The sequence below is a fragment of the Panicum virgatum genome, chromosome 3N (genome assembly GCF_016808335.1).
Source record: "Panicum virgatum strain AP13 chromosome 3N, P.virgatum_v5, whole genome shotgun sequence".
Lineage (NCBI taxonomy): Eukaryota > Viridiplantae > Streptophyta > Magnoliopsida > Poales > Poaceae > Panicum > Panicum virgatum.
In genome coordinates, this window is record NC_053147.1 from 66,190,350 (window position 1) to 66,209,033 (window position 18,684).

General features: G+C 44.4%; 2 protein-coding genes across 3 annotated transcripts; one reads left to right on the plus strand and one right to left on the minus strand.

Annotated features, from left to right (window-relative positions):
• The first annotated feature begins 340 nt into the window (after window positions 1–340).
• On the plus strand, window positions 341–5,988 carry LOC120666867 (serine/threonine-protein kinase Nek2-like). 2 transcript variants are annotated; one of them, XM_039946852.1, is made up of 15 exons: window positions 341–676; window positions 1,832–1,965; window positions 2,050–2,116; window positions 2,371–2,436; window positions 2,540–2,586; window positions 2,662–2,707; window positions 2,801–2,881; window positions 2,985–3,027; window positions 3,120–3,169; window positions 3,250–3,331; window positions 3,417–3,466; window positions 3,811–3,884; window positions 3,967–4,018; window positions 4,102–4,557; window positions 4,929–5,988. In XM_039946852.1, exons 2-15 carry the CDS (start codon window positions 1,880–1,882, stop codon window positions 5,508–5,510), a joined length of 1,782 nt encoding a protein of 593 aa, XP_039802786.1. In that variant the 5' UTR covers window positions 341–676; window positions 1,832–1,879; the 3' UTR covers window positions 5,511–5,988. The 2 variants fall into 2 exon arrangements, with proteins under 2 accessions (XP_039802786.1, XP_039802787.1); XM_039946853.1 differs by having other exon boundaries at window positions 341–1,637; window positions 4,929–5,959.
• Window positions 5,989–6,588: 600 nt separating this feature from the next.
• On the minus strand, window positions 6,589–16,790 carry LOC120666866 (protein ROOT HAIR DEFECTIVE 3 homolog 1-like). Its single transcript, XM_039946851.1, has 22 exons — window positions 16,494–16,790; window positions 15,389–15,455; window positions 15,058–15,160; window positions 14,425–14,495; window positions 14,249–14,312; window positions 14,081–14,146; window positions 13,903–13,950; window positions 13,754–13,816; window positions 11,315–11,371; window positions 11,046–11,204; window positions 10,565–10,633; window positions 10,396–10,487; window positions 9,909–9,987; window positions 9,495–9,660; window positions 9,071–9,195; window positions 8,677–8,939; window positions 8,488–8,584; window positions 8,239–8,397; window positions 8,047–8,151; window positions 7,834–7,928; window positions 7,660–7,756; window positions 6,589–7,145 (listed from the first exon to the last, which is right to left on the minus strand). The coding sequence occupies exons 1-22, from the start codon at window positions 16,651–16,653 to the stop codon at window positions 6,774–6,776; spliced, it is 2,577 nt and encodes an 858-aa protein (XP_039802785.1). The 5' UTR covers window positions 16,654–16,790; the 3' UTR covers window positions 6,589–6,773.
• Window positions 16,791–18,684: the final 1,894 nt, after the last annotated feature.

The window sequence follows — 18,684 nt, forward strand, 5'->3', positions numbered from 1 at the left end:
ATACTTCAAATATACAAAGATGCCTTTTCAAAATTTTTACAGGCTGCAACCAAACACGGCCTTTGCCATCTCTAGCATCTAAAACTAGGGCTGCTGCTCTGAAGTTCATACTCATATGATTAGCAATACAATCATGCTTCTTTGTACATAGCACAATATCTCGTTAGTATATTCACACACTAATGACCTTCTTTTTGTTCTCACATCAACCAGATGCAAATACAAAGGAAAAAAAAGATCAATTTGACCACACCATGTGGGGCCCACACAACCCCTCTCACTCCTCCCTTCTCTCTCCTCACTCATCAGTCTTCTTCAGTCAGAGCCATCACGACATCGCCTCACCCTCCCTCCCTCTCTCTCTCTCTCTCTCTCCTCGGGAGGCTTCTCCCTCCTCTCCTTCGCCAATCGCCCCCATTGCTTTTGGGCTATATAGGGAGGGATTGGATTGGAAAAGGAGCTCCCGGCGAGTTTGAACCCATCCAAAACCTCATCTTTCTCTCGTCTCCCCCACGCGCTTCCCGCCGCCGCCGACGCCGACGCCGCCGCCGCCGTATAGGATCAAATGCGGCGAGATCTGTGCGCGTGACGCCGTCGCCCGCCAGAGCCTGCTCCCTCTGAGTTTCGGAACAGGGAGCGCCTGGTTCAGGTCTTCAAGATCTCTCCGGTGGTTAAGGTGAGTTCTTGCTTGTGGACTGGAGCTCGTGGTTCAGGTTTCAGAGCTTGGCTAGGACTTTCCTTTTCTTTTGATTTTTTTTGGCTCCTCGATCAGTTGGAATAGTTGGATATCTGCCTTTGATGTTCCGTGCAATGTTGCCCAAGTGGTTCTAGTGTGTTGTTGGAGTCGGTGATTGTACTCCTGGACCCCCCAAAAAAGATTGGATTTTGGTTGCTTGGATTCGGGGATTACATTTCACTCTCCCTGAACATTTTTAACGCGTTGTTGGAGCTGGCATTTCGGATTCAGTAAGTTGATTGTTAGAATATTTTGGTTTAAGTTGGTACGAGCCGGGGCCGATTTTGAAAATAATTCAATTTTGAAAATAGAACTATCAAAAGAATTTAGTTGGAATAAAGCTAAACATCCCGATATGCTTCTCTTACCATTTATTTATCAAGTTAAATCCGCCTTTTAGGCTAATTCCAGCGCTATTTTCAAAACTATGAACTTTGTAACTGTATCGGATAAGTGTCGTGAGGATGAAACTTGTCTCACATTTCATGAAATTCCTCCTCTCTCCTCGTAATGAGCAAATTTTCACTAATATGGTATAATATTTAACACTTATGAAACTTTCACTAAGATTGGATTTATACGCGCGTGTTATTATCTACCATTAGCATTAATGCTGTTACCGTGACGTTGTCGGTGGTTCTCCGGTTAAACATTTCGAGCTCGAGCTCAGAATCCTCCAGCTTTAGATGGCAAGCTCGCTCGAACTCGTCTCATTGACAGCCCTCCCGCTCAGAGGGCTCAGCTCGCTCAAGTTCATCTCCTCCCTTGCTCTTCCTTCCCCTTCTCTCGGACTCTCTCCTCCCTTTGCTCTTCATTCCCTGGCGGCGGCGGCTGGGCGAGCGGCGGCGCCATTTGTCCTGTCTTCGCCCAGCCCTTTGCCGGCGACGAGCGCATCCTCCAGGTATGCCGGCCCCTTCTCTTTCCTTGTGCTGTGCCAGACGGAGCACCCCTAACCCTAACAAAACTATTTGTATTCGGATCTGAATCCAGTTACATTACATTACCTACTAACTTCGATTTTGTTTGCAAAAATTATCGGGTATGCTGGGTCCGCCCCTGCCACCAATTCTCAACGAACTGTTCATTCTTCTCTAGGACTGTAGGACATAAGCTTACTTTGAGTGAGCTGCAGACTACCGAAGGATGGATCAGTATGAGGTATTGGAGCAGATTGGAAAAGGAGCATTTGGTTCTGCACTGTTGGTGAGGCACAAGGTGGAGAAGAAGAAGTGAGCCTGACTTGCTCTTTTTTTCATATATGGGCCAAGCTGTTTTTTGTTCAGTAATTTTACTGTACAAAGTCTATCTTGCAGGTATGTGCTCAAGAAGATTCGACTTGCGCGACAAACGGACCGAACTCGCAGGTCTGCACATCAGGAGGTTAAATTCTTCTACTTAATCCGTGCTACCTTTTGATCATTTGGTTCATATAGGCAGGATTTGAAGGAATGGGATGCCTTTTTTTCACCACTTGACTTTTGATGTCATTATCCTTGGTACAGAATAATAATTTGTTTCCAATTGTTTGTTGCTGGATAAATTACTGTGTTCATGCCTTCATCATGGTGATGTCATGTTTATTTTGGCAAGCCATGAACTGATCTGATATGAGTTGTGTGGAAACGTTCTTGCAGATGCAGCTTATTGCAACAGTCAGGAATCCATTTATCGTGGAGTACAAAGATTCATGGGTGGAAAAGGTAGGCAGAGGATCAAAACAAAGTTGCTAAATGGTAGCATATTGCATGGTCTGGTGAAAATCTTCCGTTGTTATGCATCTCATTCATTTTTTCTTCATTTCAGGGTTGCTATGTTTGCATTGTTATAGGTTACTGTGAGGGAGGAGACATGTACGTATTTCTTGGAGGTTAAATATCTTTTCAAATAGTTTGTTCACAGAGCTAACACAATCTTTATTGGTCCAGGGCTGATGCTATCAAAAGAGCCAACAGTAACCATTTTTCTGAGGAGGTGCAACTCTTGACCTTGCTTTTATTGTCAACATTTTGTGGTTGTTCTGCAGCAACCAGAAAACTGACCCCCAACTGCCTGCTCATTTTCCAGAAAATCTGCAAGTGGCTTGTGCAGCTTCTCATGGCTCTTGATTATTTGCACGCAAATCACATTCTTCATCGTGATGTGAAGGTCAGTAGCAGTGCTTGATTCGCATTATGTAATGATACTTTTTCTTTGATATTTTTCTAAGGCTTGTGATTAACACAAACTGAAACTTCTCAATTTGTTTCAGTGCTCCAATATATTTATTGCCAGAGATCAAAGCATACGCCTTGGTAAGTGCTTTAATCTCATGAAAAGTACAATACTTTATGTATGAGCTTAGCAATCTTGGTGATGATTCACTTCTAAATCTATAAAAATGCAGGCGACTTTGGGCTTGCAAAAATATTGACTTCTGATGACCTTGCCTCTTCTGTAAGTTTCTTGAAACTTTTTTAGTTTTCTTGCATGTATTTGATAATGGTGTTGCTTATTACTGTGTTGCTCCTACAAAGGTGGTAGGAACACCAAGTTATATGTGCCCAGAACTTCTTGCTGATATACCATATGGTACCAAATCCGATATATGGTCCCTAGGTCTGTATCACTTCAGTGTCACAAATTTTGTTTCTACATCTAGGTAGAAAGCTTGCGATTTAATACCCAGATTGCTCTTTTGCAGGATGTTGCATATATGAAATGACCGCTCTCAGGCCTGCATTCAAAGCTTTTGTAAGTTCTTGATTCATTTTTTTTTCCTGTGAGATATCTATGTAATTAGTTTATATGTTGGTGCAATTTGATGGTTAAGCTAAAAGCTTCATACTTTTTATTAATGAACACTCCATATGCATATGAGGCTAGATGATTATCTGCCCTGTTTTGGATGTGTATTTCATTTACACTGGTAAATTAGGAATTCTTATAAACATATTGCTAGACACCCCCTGCATTGCTTTTATGCTGAAACCTTGTCAATTTAAATATTTGTGAGTGCATATAATTGGATTACTATTTCTGTCCTGATAATCATGCAACTCTGAAATTTATGATCTCATTTCATCCTTTCTTGGCAGGACATGCAAGCTCTGATTAACAAGATCACAAAGTCGATAGTGTCACCATTGCCCACAAGATATTCTGGTGCCTTGTAAGTTTGTCATTGAATATATTCTCTTTTATTTATGCGTCTATTGTCTTACCTGAAGGAAGCTTGTTTCTGAAAAATGCAGTAGGGGGCTTATCAAGAGCATGCTACGGAAAAGTCCAGAACACAGACCAAGTGTAATTCCTTAGCGCCTTCTTTTTTCTTTTTACGGAATGTGTTTACCCTAATAGATACATTTTGTGTAAACTTGCCTATACAGGCTGCAGAACTGCTAAAGCATCCTCATCTTCAGCCTTATGTGCTTCAAGTCCAGTTGAAGTCTAGTCCTTCTCGCAACATGTCTCCAATCTACCAATCTTTGACAGACAAAGTTAAGAAGATGACATTTCCTTGCGATATAACTGATTCTGTGCGAAGAAGGGTGGCAAGAAGAAACACGTTAGGAAATGAGAGGACTGTAACATTCTGCAAACCATCTCCTGAGCGGAATTCTGTTAGCTCCACTCGGAGCATCAAAGAATATACAACTACACAGAGTGTCAAGGAGTTCTCCATCGACAGCAGTCAAGTTGATGATGAGGTTACCAGTAAAGCCATTATAACAAAGACATCAGGCATTCTAAGGACTCCCAAGAGTACTCCAGCCAAGACATTGACAACTAGGAATCGGCTGGACCCTCCAAAAACATCTTATACCAGAACAAACCACAGCGAGGTACTTTCACAAATAAAGCTTGTTCAATGTTCTTTGTGCCTTTGTTAATACTGACAAACATGTGCTCTCTATTTGTTTAAAATCTGCATTGATTCTCGGTTACAATATGCACATGTTCCGATGTTCGTACTGCATTGATCTCAATCTTAATAATCTTATTTTTTAGCTGAACTTTGGTGGTCCTCATAGTTAGATATGTATCACAGGTTCATCAATCATCACTGTGCATTTGTTTTACCTACTATAAACTATGCTAATGTTTGGCTTCAGCATGAGTTTGCATTTTGATGACCCTGCTACCTGTTTTATTCTTATGTATGTTGAAATGAGCATATATCTGGTACTCATTGAACTTATTTCCCCCTGTACAGCTGTCCTCAAGAACACCTCTAAACAAAAGCGCCCGTACAGCTCGAAGAGCATCCCTCCCGCTGCCAACATATGGAATGCCTAGCAGCCGCACCATAAGCATCCTGGACCGGCTAGACTCCCCAGATGTGTCTGTCAATGCACCTCGAATTGACAGGATTGCAGAATTCCCTCTGGCTTCATCGGAGGACCCCTTGGCCCCCATCAACAAGCTCTCTCCAGCTCCTGGTCACGGTTTGTGCTCCACGCCTCCCTCCATCAACCGGTCGATCACCAAGGACAAGTACACTGTCCAGGTGCTGCACACCGGTGATGGGGACAACGGGAGCGACTCATCTGGGCGCAATGCTACTGCTGCATCAAGCAGAGGGTCCAACGACTCGAGGCTGCAGCGGTTCGACACCTCATCGTTCCAGCAGCGCGCGGAGGCGCTGGAGGGGCTGCTGGAGTTCAGCGCTCAGCTGCTGCAGCAGGAGCGGTACGAGGAGCTGGGAATCCTGCTGAAGCCATTCGGCCCTGAGAAGGCGTCCCCCAGGGAGACCGCCATCTGGCTCACCAAGAGCTTCAAGGAGACGACGTCATAGCCTCTTACCTTCTGTATGAACATATAGTTGCCAGTTTTGTGATGCGCAATGTAGCTCAGGTAGTTTAAGCTATGTTAGGATCCAAGCTTAGCTGCTGGAAGGCAACACCAGCTCAGTGTCGCCCTAACTCAAGTCCCCGCCCTCTAGCCAGTTTCTAGATTGCATTGTAGGTAAGCTCAGCAATTGTAGTAGTTGCAGAACCGCATGCTGAACCCAGGATCTGGCAAAGATCCTGAGCCTTCTTGTAACCAAATCATGTGTAACTCAGCAATTATGTAGCACTAAATTGGAGGGCTGGAGATCCAGTTGGCAGTAGGTTGGTTGGGTCTCCATCTTGAACAAAGGATGAAGAATCCTATGCTGGGATCCCCTGATGGCCTGATCCCAGCCTCCTCTGACTAAACTAATTCCAACTGTAAGAGAGGTCCATGTCCTTCTGGATTTCTGACCAATCCTACACATGGCGATTTTCAAATTATGTACCTAGCCTTGTGTATGGTGTATCCTGGCGTGCAGCTGGTCCCTTTTTTTTTTAAAAAAGCCTTGTTGTGTGTGATCTCTCGCAGTCGGCCGCAGCTGCCACAACCATACGAGACGGCAGCGGCCATGTGAGGAGGCTGCGGCAGGGCGCAGGGGCCAGGGGACACACGTTGGGGTTGTACACGCCGGCCGAATCTCTCCATGTGCCCCGTCTCTCGTACACGAGACATGGTGTGGCTCATCTCCCGTGCCAGACGGGGAGAAAACAACGGGTCTCGGGAGGCTGGGAGCACGGGGCATGTCTTGGCCCCCTGCACTGCAGGCGTCGCAGAGGCAACGCCATGTAGAGAACAGTGCCCTCCCTGTCCTCTGCATCGCGTCGAGTGTTTCGAAGCGTCGATCCTAGTGATAATAACTGTTTTTTTTTCACTCTCTCGAGGTCCTAGAAGTAAAAAAAAATTACTGACAACTATCATAAGGTCTTTTTTACTTACCAAGTACATTGAAAACATCCTAGGATTTAACATTTGAGTAGGCTCTCTATGCTTCTATACATGCTCAAGAATGGTGTCAGGTAGCAACTGTCCATCTACATACAGATCATCCCTCCTTGCAAAGGAATTGCAGGGGGAAAGCAGCTACATTATTTCTCTGCTGTCTCTGAAACTTACTGAAGAATGATCTTTGCTATGATCGCGACTATATGCATAGAAATGGGGGGCAGCAAAAGGCCCATAACCTTCTAATTTCACAGTATATGTACCAGTCAAACCCCACAATGGATCATACTATGGAGTCAGCGCTGTTGGACTCGTTCTCGTTCTCGTGCCCTGCCACCACCGGCCTTGGCTTCTGGTCCTCGGCGACGTGCCTAGGAGAGGACACCGCGGAGGACGACGATGAGGATGGCGACGGCGAGCCTACCTTGCGTGGGCTCGACGGCATGTGCAGCCTCCGAAGCTCGCTCATGGGGCTTCTCGGGCTCAGGAGCAGCGGCGGTGGCTGCATCTGTGGCGGTGGTTGCTGCATCTGCGGCTGCGGGGGCTCGGCGGCCTGAGGGTGCTGGTGCTCCGCTTGCTGTTCGGCTGCCACTTTGTTCACCAGGTTTTGTATCGTCGGCAGGAGCTTTGTCGACACAGAGATGATCCCAGGAACCTGCACACGTTAACGTACATCAGTTCAACATCAACTTGTCAGGATGGACAGAGCTGACGCAGCTCAAGGACTAGCATAACATTCGTGTTTCATTAAGAAAGAAGCAACGGCCGTAAAAGTTTGTCAGGCATGTCAGTATCGATGTTATCGCAAGGAAGTTACTACAGAGTCTAATCTTCCTGTTGTGTTTGATTTCCTACAATCAAAAGAGGACCAGCCTCCCAACAGGTTACAAAATCTAACATTTGCTGGTTAGAAAAGGAGCATCTGGCAAGGCATGAAGGAGTGACCAGACGCAAACAGTTGACTTTCAGTATAGTTTTTCGTTTGGAAGTAGTTTAAAGGGGAGACAAGGTTTCGGGTCTTTTAACATGTAATGGCACCATTCTGTGCTGCCATTATGACGCAAGAGATGTAAAATACTGACAAGTCCTTGAGCTCCGATGCAAATTATTTCAGAATTCAACTACTGCAATGGTTAATCTCAACGTTATATTAAGTGTTCAGATCATACCACCCCATTTTGGAATTCTCTGTTGACATCTAGCTGCACCGCCAAAGCTTTAACTATCAAGTAACCCACAAATAGCAAGAAAAGATAAATAGGATTCCTGCAGACAATAAGAATAGCAGTGTTATGTGGTTGTTCAGAATGTAAAGAACCACAGGGCATAGTGCTACCAAGTACCTCAGAAGCGTCATGATCTCATTGAAACCAAGAACAGCCATGGCAACAATTGCCCAAGGAGGAGGCAGTCTACTATTACCGCGCCTGTGAGCTTGCTGTAGTGAAAGACAAAAGGCATAGACAAATATAAAAAAATAGAAGTATTCGCTTCAAGGGAAAAGTACACATCATGACAACTGGTAAAATAAAATCAGAGCTATGTTATATATGCACCTGGGTGGATACTGCTTGTGTAATGGTGAACTCAGTTTCGGCTTTAAACTGCTTCCACAGTGACTTGCACTGAGCAGGAGTAATCATTGTCTGCTTTGGGGGAATCTATTTCCAAAGTTCATAAAGTGGTATTACGTACACAGATACACTTTCAGTGTTTGCTGATGGAAGATCAGACCAACACAAAATTACCTCTTCCCAAGTAGTAGAAGCAAGTGGATCAGCAGAAGCGGCACTTGCAATCTTTGATACAACAGAGCCTTCCAGAAGTGTTGAAGTGAGGATGCTTTCGATGCTATCCGGTTCGTCATCCCAACGAATGCCCACCATTACAGACAGTAGTTTGAGAGCCTGCAAAGTAAGTGTAAGTACTTACAAATAGAAAACAAAATAAAAGAGCTGATGATTTATTTTCATATTGGATATATATGGTTTCCGTACCGCAGATCGAGCATCCTTTGCTATTGCACGGACATCTTCCTTTCCTGTCCAGACCCTTGGAATCGAATCCTTGTCATGGCTAAACACTGTTGTGAACCTGGCAACAACAGGAAACAGTGTCAAGTTTTTTCCCTCCTCAGACAGAAAGTAAGAAAGCGATCAATATGAAGAACTGAGAATTTTGTTAACCTCTCCTTCATATGGATCATTACTTTGCTGGCTTCATCTTTAGCTTTACTTTCCACAACACTCCGGGCATAATCCCTTAATTTTGATACCATTTCTTCTGCTGGTGCATATTCCATCTCAAACCCACACAGAGTTTTCAGAAACTCTGGTAGGATGGCTTCGGTCTCGCGTCTGTAAACGTTTCTTATTGATGCCCAGGTTGTTTGGTCGGCGGCATCGAAAAGAGACCCCACAGGTTCAGCAAGTGCTTTTCTTAATTTCTCCTGCAAGTACAAATAACTGTAATTGTTACCATACAGTAACCAGATAATTTTAGATATGCAAATAAATCCAGAAGAAAATATGTATTGATAAGCTAGTAAATTAAATTCTCGCTCAGCTTGTCATACTTAACCTTAGCTTGGGCTGTCAATTCTGATAGCTTGCTTTCACGAACTGAAAGTGCATGGTCTTCAATATCACGCCGAACTTTCTCCAGTATTTTAGTGCAGTCCCAGTTTGCCTGCTTGATTACAGCATCTAGAATACAAGTGCTTGTCAGTTTGATGCATCAATTTCATATAAGGTGGGTTGTAGTACCAATTAAAAGGATTGGTAAGCCAACAGAAACAGGAGAAGAATATGATGCACATCGAATATAGAAAATTTCTTATTTGTTTTAGGACATTAGGCTACTTTGGTTAAAAATTTTATGGCCGGTCATCCTTCAATTGTCATATAGACACAATGCTTTTGGAATAAATTACCATTTTGAGTTTTATAAAGGGTAAACTTAACTATCTATTGAACATAAATTACCACACGTGTATGAAGTTTACCTGCACAGCCTTGTTCAAATTCTTTGAGAGAGCATTCTGTGTTGTCTCGAACCGAGGCTGCAAAACTTTTTCCACTCTCCAAAGATGAAACAAGACCAGTTTTAAATTTTTCTAGAGCCTTCATGCGCAGATGAGTCAACATTTTCTGGAATGCAGGTTGGACAAGCTGCAACAAATGTGGATCAAATTAGAGGGAGTAAATGACACTAAGAAATAAATGACACAAACTAAAAATGGTACTTATTCGTGAGAAAGATTTTCAGTATGTACTCTCTAATACTAGATGTACTTCTGAAAGGATCACAGGAGCTGCATAACAGGACATTTACTAATATTTGTTTTTTAAAGAAAAGCAGAAGATATTCTAATCTTGAGTGAGAAGAAAAAAAAACTAAATGTACAAGAAGGCCTTACATTCACTATTCTGGACTCCAAATGTTGTCGTTTTCCTTTCCTAACGGCTTCATCAAAATAGACAGCTTCTTTGTCATACCTAAAAATTATGATTCACACACCATTCAGTTTTATTCATGAAAAGAAGTTTCCTTTCATAGCTAAATATTGGATTCTGTAGGGCGGCACCAAAACAAAACAGTAAATTAACCAACTTCTGGCTTCAATGCCAGTACTTCAGTTGAGCAAATAAACATGTCAGTATTTCAAAATGCGGATTTAAGAGAACAGATAGACTAAGTAGTACTAATAAGGTACCCAGTGCATGCTTTCTCTTTTTGTTAAATATATTTGAGCAGGAGAATTGAAAGTTTACAAAATTGAATTAAGTGCATGTGTAGCAGTCTATTGGCAGATGTAAAGAAAAATATAACAGGCGTATGCATGATAGATAGTAAAGTTGCAAGACATGGCAATCATGTTGAACAAACCATCGGGTTGGGCTTACTCTTGTAAGTGAACGTCCACAATATAGCCAAGTTTTTTCCCAAAACCAGGTACTGGACCAGATTGGACAGCACTCTCCAGATCTAGCCATTCCTAAAAGGATAACAACACATTAGAGAAACCCAAAACCCGTACAAAAGTCGCCTGATCTTTAAGTGGCAAGATCTTACTGTGTCAGAGGTTATGCAGCCAAACTTCTCATTTGCAATTTCATCACACCGAACTGTAGCAACCATTACCTTGCGGTGGTAAAGAAAATGGAAGTAAATCATCGGTAAACAGGTTTAGGTATTTTATTTAAATAAAATTTTAATATTATTTAGGCAGAAATTTTCAAGTTTTAATTTGTAGCTAACTATTTTAACCGGTCAAAATTGAGAAATTTCATGTGAATTATTGATTTTGTATCGCACTCATGATAATTATTGATATTATAATTAACACCATTTTCTTGAAATAATTAAACAATTATGAAGAACTGCATCAACAATATTGGCATTATGTAGGTGGGGATACGCTACCAGTTCTGTTCCATCTGTTTGTCATAAAATTCTATGACTGATGCAGAAGTATTTTCGGAGGACCCCTTCAACGTGAATCGGGTATAATAATCTAGCATGGGTCTTAGTGCATAGCAGGAAAGAGAGGTACCTTGTGAGCAGGAAGATCAAGATCCTTGTTCTCTAGGATAACTTTCCAAATCTGTTGTGAACTAAACAAAAAACCTGAAGCAGGAACTACTCCTCTTCTATCACCTGCAAGACCTCCTGGTGTAATTGAATTTGAAAATCTCTGCCTAAGTTGTTGAACCTGGTCAAGGTAAAAGTAAGGTTCTTGAAAGAAATTGCTTGGAAACATGCTGCTGTACTTTCCATACATAAATATCTATAGGTACGAGTTTCAACTTATCTTCGACGTACCTGCTCTCTAAACTGTTCCTCTTTTTCTTCGAAACTGGACAGTGCAGTAACTTCCACCTTCATATTGAATGTTAGAGTATATTAGGGATATCTCTATATTAGGTAGATTAGGATTGTATTTGTATCCTACCAGATCTGTAGGAGAGGCTCCTCTCCCTCCAAGTCATGTACCCCTATATATTCAGCCCCAAGGCTCAGGCTAATACAATCATCAATTACACCAATCCTATTATTCTACATGGTATCACGAGTTCAGGTTTAAACCCTAGGCCTCAAACCCTAGTTTTCCGCTGCTCGCCCCGCCGGCGTCCCTCCTCTCACGCCGCGGCTGCCCTGTTCCCACGACGCCCCTCGAGCGCGCCGCCCTCACCAAGCCCTAGCGCGCCCCCGGGGAGGTTGCCCATGACCTCCGCCGGGGGCAGCGCCCTCCACCCTCTCCACGGCAGATCAAAGGTCTGCCGATCTTCTAGTTATTGCGGCAGATCAACCTGATCCGCCGCCGTCGTCGTCAAGCATCAGCGAATCGTGATGGAACTCACCTTGGATGTGTACCGGTGGCCTCCCCTGCTTCATCCTCCTCATCGCGTCGGACCTCTTAGAGATCCGCCGCCGCGGGGAGACCTCGTCACCCTCTCCGCGCTCGCCATGGAGGACGCTGGGCGTCGCCCCACCCCGCGCTGCCGTGGTGGTAGCCTGGGACAGGTCGACCTCGACAGCAAGCCGCCATCGTGGCGGTCGGCCAATTTGCGCCATCCTCGCGCGACCCCATGGGCTCATCTTCATCGGCGGTGCTTCTTCATCCCACCTCTCCAGCGACCGTCTTGGCGGGATCCGCCGCCCCGCGCCACGAGCCGTGCCGGGTCCCCTCTTCTCCGGCTCCTCGGCATCGGTCCCAGCAGGCGGATCCGCCCTCCCTCTACGCGTCCCTTCTGCCGGAAGGTCACCGCTGCAGTCATCCGCCGCCGTCGCACCACCTCCCCGGCGGGATCCGCGCCGCCTCAGCCTGGGCTCATCGCTCCTCCGCCCTCTGTCTCCCTCTCACACTTGCGTGCAAGTGTTGAAGAGGAGAGAGAAGGGCTGACGGGACTTCTTCTACTCCGTGCACGCAAGGATTTCTACACGAACTGCTGCTGCATGTATCTTTTTTAGGTTTTTCCCGATTCGCTTATCGCGTTTGAGTCGCCCACCGCCTGTCGACATCGCGCCTCTACTTCGACGTCGGCGTCGACTTCACCGGCCTCTTCTTCGTCCACGACTGTGCGGCATGGCAACATGGATGGTGCTCTAGGGGACGCCCGTATGCACCACCCACCTCGCCGCTTCGTCCGCACGTCATTCTTGGCCGTCTCGTCATCGCCTTCACCGATCGGGACGCCTTCACCGACTTCGCCCACCGTCGTCTCGCCTCATGCTACTCGGTTTGATCTGCCGAGGTGCGTGATCCACTCGGCTCCCGTGACGTTCGTCTTCGTCAAGCGCGCCCCTTCACTGAGGACGGAGGGTTGCCACTGCGTCGCCTCTTCGGGCAGCAGTGCCGCCACCCGTGGTCTCCTTCGTCTTGCATCTTCGCCACCGCCGACCACATCCTCGACCTCGTCGTCAATGACGCGTTGCTGTACCTTGCGCGCATGGTCTTCGTCAAGCTGTTCGAGTTCTTCGCCGTTCTGCACCGCAACTGTCGTCGAGACCTCCTCTGTTGGTCCCTTACATTCTACGACTTGGTTGTGTGCTCTCCCTTGTACGTCCGGTATTGGCAACACCGGCGCGTACCTTCGTCCCCGACGCGCTACTGGGTCTGGCAAACCCAGTACCCGCCTCGGCCTTGGCGTTTTGACGGCGTCACCCTCCCTTCGCCCTCGACGCATCACTGTCTTCGTCTACGGCGCCTCCGCGCCACCACTGTTTGGCGCCCCCTTGCGCGCCAGCGGCTTCATGTGCGGCTACCTCTGCATCGGCTAACTCGACAGCTACGTCGACCACGGCTACCCTACGCACGGCATCATCGATCATGGTTACTCGTCCTCCACTTGGCTACCTCGACATCGGCACAAAGGGCTATCGTCTGCTTGAGCAACCTTGTGGTTTTTCACTCCAGCCACAGCATCTGCGGCGCACTGACCGTTGTGACTGCGGGGGATGTCAGTTTACCGACTTCTCTCCAGTCCCACCGTCTGCGATGCTCCCGCTGTGACTGCAGGGGGATGTTAGAGTATATTAGGGATATCTCTATATTAGGTAGATTAGGATTGTATTTGTATCCTACCAGATCTGTAGGAGAGGCTCCTCTCCCTCCAAGTCATGTACCCCTATATATTCAGCCCCAAGGCTCAGGCTAATACAATCATTAATTACACCAATCCTATTATTCTACATTGAAAAATGGGTGTTCTAGTAAAATCATGATTTTCTTTTTCAAGATTGTAAAAAAAAATAACTTACATTGAAAAATTCACCAATAGGGGTATCTTTGTGTGCCTCTGGCTTCGGAACCGAGTTCCATATCTGATCAAATCTGTGACAATATTAGAACTAGAGGAACCCAACTAACTAGTAAACAAAAATGAAAGGAAAAGAAAGGATGCCAGCACCTTTTGAATATCCTCCCTTAGAACTGGCTCTAGATGTTCAAGTGGAGTCTACATGAAAACAATGATGTGTCTGAGATTCTCTGAAGTTAATGGAACAAAGATTATACTTCTGAATAAATTTCTGATTTTTTTTGGATAGATTCATTCAAGAACACAAGATAACAAAGGAGAGGCAAACCCTGGTTTTATCACGTATAACAAATAGTAGTGTTGTCTTTCGCGGACTGAACAAACGCATCATGACCTACAAACTCAGATATCCAAATGTTACAAATACATCAGGTAATCATGACTAGTGTGTGTATAAGGGGAGCCCTGAAAGAACAAAGATGTTAAACCTTGGTACCTGAAATACTGTCTTTAGAAGTGGTTTATTGGCTGCTTGCTCGCGGCCGATATCATGGCACCACCTATGGACATACACACAGTGATATCAGAAAGTCAGTAGTATGTGCGAGAACTAAAGCTTCGACGAATATGTCCATAAGGGAAGTGAAGATAAATGTCGTTAGGGCGACTCACATGTTAATTAGAACTATATCTGAAATTGCAAGAGCAAATAACGCACTTTGCTTTTCAAATGCAGTGTCATCCTAGACGAGACAAAAGGAGACATATGAGAAAATAAAGTTTAGCAAATAACCTCCTAAAAGGAAACATGCATAAAAGCCTCTTCCGCATGCCATTCTCAACTTGAACTCAGCATGCATGTAAAGGCACCCTTTAAAACAGTAGTAAAGAGCATCATTCTCTTTACATTTCTTACTTCAGTACAAAAAGTTCAAGTGGCAATGCCATGTCATGATACATCTCGACTGGAGGAAAGATTAATGCTGACTGACCAGTTTCCCTCAAATAAAAAAGAAATCTTTGCAATTAGGACCATCTAATGACTGTTATGTACATTACAAAAAAAGACAAAGCGAAACATATTATGTTAGTATCAAAGTACAGATCATTTCTTAAACTTGCATGGTTTAAACTTCCAAGATTTCTAGGCTGGGAACTAAAAAGATCAAAGAACAAAAAACCATATTTAACGTAATTGCTATGCAAAACCAACTTAACTACCAACAGCATACTACTGTTGCACACTACTACTTGAATATTTTGATAAATGATACTCAACATGGTAATTGACCTATGCAGTCTTACCTCTCCTCTCTCTCTTCCATCGGTACCCTCCAGGTCCAACACAACAGTACAAGGCTCAACACCAACACAGCGTGCTATCCAGATGCCTTTAGTAGTCTGGCTCCTAATAACAAAAGTAGAACAACAATAGTTTCTCTATTCAACATAAATAAAAATAGCAGATACAATTTAGAGACGTGTTTTCATGATAAGGAAGGGGATAGTAATGGGTATGCAAAATGCCTACCAAAGGAAGAGCACTAGTTATGAAATTATTCATTCATGAATAAATAACATAAATATATGATGTGCAAATCTACAATCATGTGAGGGAGAAGGAAACAGTTTATACCTTCCCCTGAATGCATCCATCTCCCTAAAGTTGGTTCCAAATAGTTGGTTCAACAAGGTACTCTTTCCTGCTCAAAATAAAAAAATCCTTATTTTTAAACATATATACATTACTTGCTCTAAAAGGTACTAAATGCATACAGCATATAGCATCCTTTTTGTGTGAACAAGCAGAGAGCCCAAACATCAGCTAAAGGTAATGATCTCAGCCTCAGCCAAAGAACTGTATTGAAAACAACATTTACAGTTCCAACTAAAGGTTTTCATGCTGTCTAAGTTGAAACACAACAGCTCCGAGTGTAGAGTCAGATACTTGAGGAAAACATTGCCCTATGTTTGCTTGAGATAAATAAAATATTCCTGACAGAAAATTCACAGCTTCAACCAGCAGCGGCATGCCCAGGCACCGTATTTGAAGTTCAAGCATGTATCCAATTACATTTTTCAAGTCACCCACAGTTAGGAAACTAACAATGGCTCTATCCTAGTCACCCACATCGATGACCCAGAAAAGGAGACGAGTCTAAATTTCTACTATAGCTTACTGAAGTAGCAATACAGCACACCATACTATGCATTAGAAGTAGTGCCGTAGTGGTAAGCAAATTTACTAGAACTAATCGATCAGTAATGTCCACAAATGCGGTGCAGGTTTAAGCTAGGTTTCAAATGGACGAAACATCAGTTATAGTTTACCAACGTCCTTGAGGATGCATTAACTCATATTCCATTACCGAATTAGTCTAGGTATAGCACTTGGGAGAAACTAATGACTTGTACAAGCAGAGGACAGACAGACTACAGACGAAGGCAAAGTTCTTAATAATTGCACGGTTTGACCAGAGATCAACTCAATCGCCCGTTGGTTAGGAACAACAGACAACAGAGCACCACTGATTCACACGACACCATCGCGCGCAAGTGATGCCTAACGCGCGCCAAGCCCACTCGTACCCGCACGATCACCAACATTTCGTCAAACAGGTGGCCAGCGCGCGCGCACGGGGCCGGCCCGCCGATCGAGCTCGTGATCGGCGGACCAACCAACCGAGATCGATCGTCGTGGAGCGCGGATGGGATCGGAATGGAGGCGGTGCGTACAGTACCGCTGCTCTGTGGCCCCATGATGGAGACGACGGCGTAGGAGAGCCCGCAGCCGGCGACGCCCGCGGCCGCCATGAACCGCTCCGCCCCCTCGGCCGCGAACTCGCCCTCGCCGTCGATGAGCTGCACCGCCACCCCGCCCACCGCGTCGCTCTCCTCCATCTCCTCCGATCCCGTCGTGGGGGGTCGCGCGCGCGCGCGCCTAGGGCTCGTGCGGGAAATGGAATGGATGCGGATGGGACGCGACGGTCGATCGCGCCGCGCTTCACTTGTCCGGCCGCTCGGCTTTCGCGGGGCACCATGCGCGCCGCGGAAGAGGCCCCTTAATTTTACGCATATGCCCCTGGCCCCTAACCGCCGACCCGCGTCTTTCAATTCGTTTTCCGATTTTACCCCCAGATAAGAACCGCGTCTTTCACCTGTCATCATCAAGATCTGCCGGTCATGTCTCTCTAAATTTGCTCATAGGGTATATAGGATGTGTGAGTGCATTTGTTGAGATAACTGGATAAGTTGAATGAGTGAATATATATGAGAATAATAAGATCTACCTAAACATGTCGCTTATGGCATAATGGATGAGATACGTAGCAACACAACAATAGTCTATTTGCCCTCACTTCCAAAATCCAAACTACCATCCAAAACATCGAACTAATCACGGGTTCAGCATAAAACCGACCTGTTTGCATCGGTCCATTGCATGGCAAGTCTTCTAGTTGAACCAAACTGATCAGGTCAATGGTTCACGTTTTCTCAGTTCAAACGATGAACCGGTTTTATGTACTATCTGGTGGTAGCGGTTAGCATGGGAGGAGTGGTGTAAGTGTAACATCCTAATTAAATAATGCACCAAACTTGGAATTTAGTCATAATTTGTAAATTTTTTACACCATTTTGGCTATTTTGTAATCTTGAAATGTTGCACTCATGCTCTAGTGTTTATTATTGAATGCAAAATGTATTCTAAACCCAGTAGAAATTGGCTTATTTTGAACTTACTAGATTTTAAAAATCTAAGATAATCCCTAAACTTTTTTGGGCCAAAACATCCTTGATCTTGGGCCCCGCCCATTCTTCTTCTTCCTTTTTCTTTTCCCTTGTTTTTTTTTTCTCTTCGCGCAGAGACAATCAAATTGCTTCTTTGCTATGTACTCGTACTTGTTAAGCTGCTTCTCTGTGTAACTGGTCACTTGGATGCCATATTTTTATTACGACTCTACTCCCTCTATCCTGAAATTTAAGGCATTGAAGGTTATTTAAAGCATTCTACGACTTTTGGATAAATATTAAAGAAAATTATTTATTTATTTTCTTAGCTCTCAGCTGCATACTTACCTATTCTATTTCTTGCTCGGCTGCTTAATCTTAGCAAACAACTTTAATTATGGCTGGTAAATGAAGAGCTAGCGGAGGGTACGCGCGTCTTTTATTTCTCCCTTAAATCTATCCTAAAAAATGTTGCCATCTTCATTCTAGAAAAAAATGGTGCCAAGCCGACAAACATCATGGCGTCCCAACACTTCCGCTGGCCAACGCGCAGGAACGGCGTTCCTTTTTTTTTTGCCGTTTCGTACAGCATGACAACTCTGAAATATTTTTGTTCAACAAAGTGACATCTCTGAAACATTTTTTGTTCAGAAAAGTGACAGCTCTGAAACACTCATGTCTAATCTGTGACTATCCAAGAAGCACCTAGTAACGACTCATCTTGCACGCTGTAGATAGGCATGCTACAATGGAGTAATTTATAGTATCTTGCTCAGACTTTATCTGGTGAAGGAAAACTCTGCCACGAACTTTGAAATTGGAAATTTGCCATCTTGTTAGACAGCAGTGAAGAAAAACTGTCAGTTATCCAGGTAGGATAACCTCTGGTGACGACAGAAGACTGACGACGACGAAGTTTGACGTGAAGAGAAAAAAATCTCTGTAAGTTCTTTCAACTGACATCGTTTTCCATTCTCTGTAAGCAAGAGCAGTTGAAGAGCAGTATTCTCATCATGTTTGACACAGTTGCAAGAAAGTTGCAAGATTTTCAACTGCTCTTTCAACTGACGTGAAGAGAAAAAAAAAATCTCTGTAAGCTCTTGTGACGCAGGATAACCTCTGTGTCAAATTGCTTCACGATGAGAATACTGCTCTTGTGAGAAAAAAAAACAAGCTGACAGCAAAGAGGACATCGTTTTCCAT

What these genes read in the sequence shown, in the direction of transcription:
- LOC120666867 (XM_039946852.1), top strand. Translation starts at nt 1,880, where the DNA reads ATGGATCAGTATGAGGTATTGGAGCAGATTGGAAAAGGAGCATTTGGT. An exon ending in TACTGTGAGGGAGGAGACAT is followed by an intron (nt 2,587 to 2,661) that starts GTACGTATTTCT and finishes TTATTGGTCCAG; the next exon opens with GGCTGATGCTATCAAAAGAG. An exon ending in CCAGAACAAACCACAGCGAG is followed by an intron (nt 4,558 to 4,928) that starts GTACTTTCACAA and finishes CCCCCTGTACAG; the next exon opens with CTGTCCTCAAGAACACCTCT.
- LOC120666866 (XM_039946851.1), bottom strand. Translation starts at nt 16,653, where the DNA reads ATGGAGGAGAGCGACGCGGTGGGCGGGGTGGCGGTGCAGCTCATCGAC. An exon ending in ATGGAAGAGAGAGAGGAGAG is followed by an intron (nt 14,496 to 15,057) that starts GTAAGACTGCAT and finishes TGTCTCGTCTAG; the next exon opens with GATGACACTGCATTTGAAAA. An exon ending in CACAAGCAGTATCCACCCAG is followed by an intron (nt 7,929 to 8,046) that starts GTGCATATATAA and finishes CTTTCACTACAG; the next exon opens with CAAGCTCACAGGCGCGGTAA.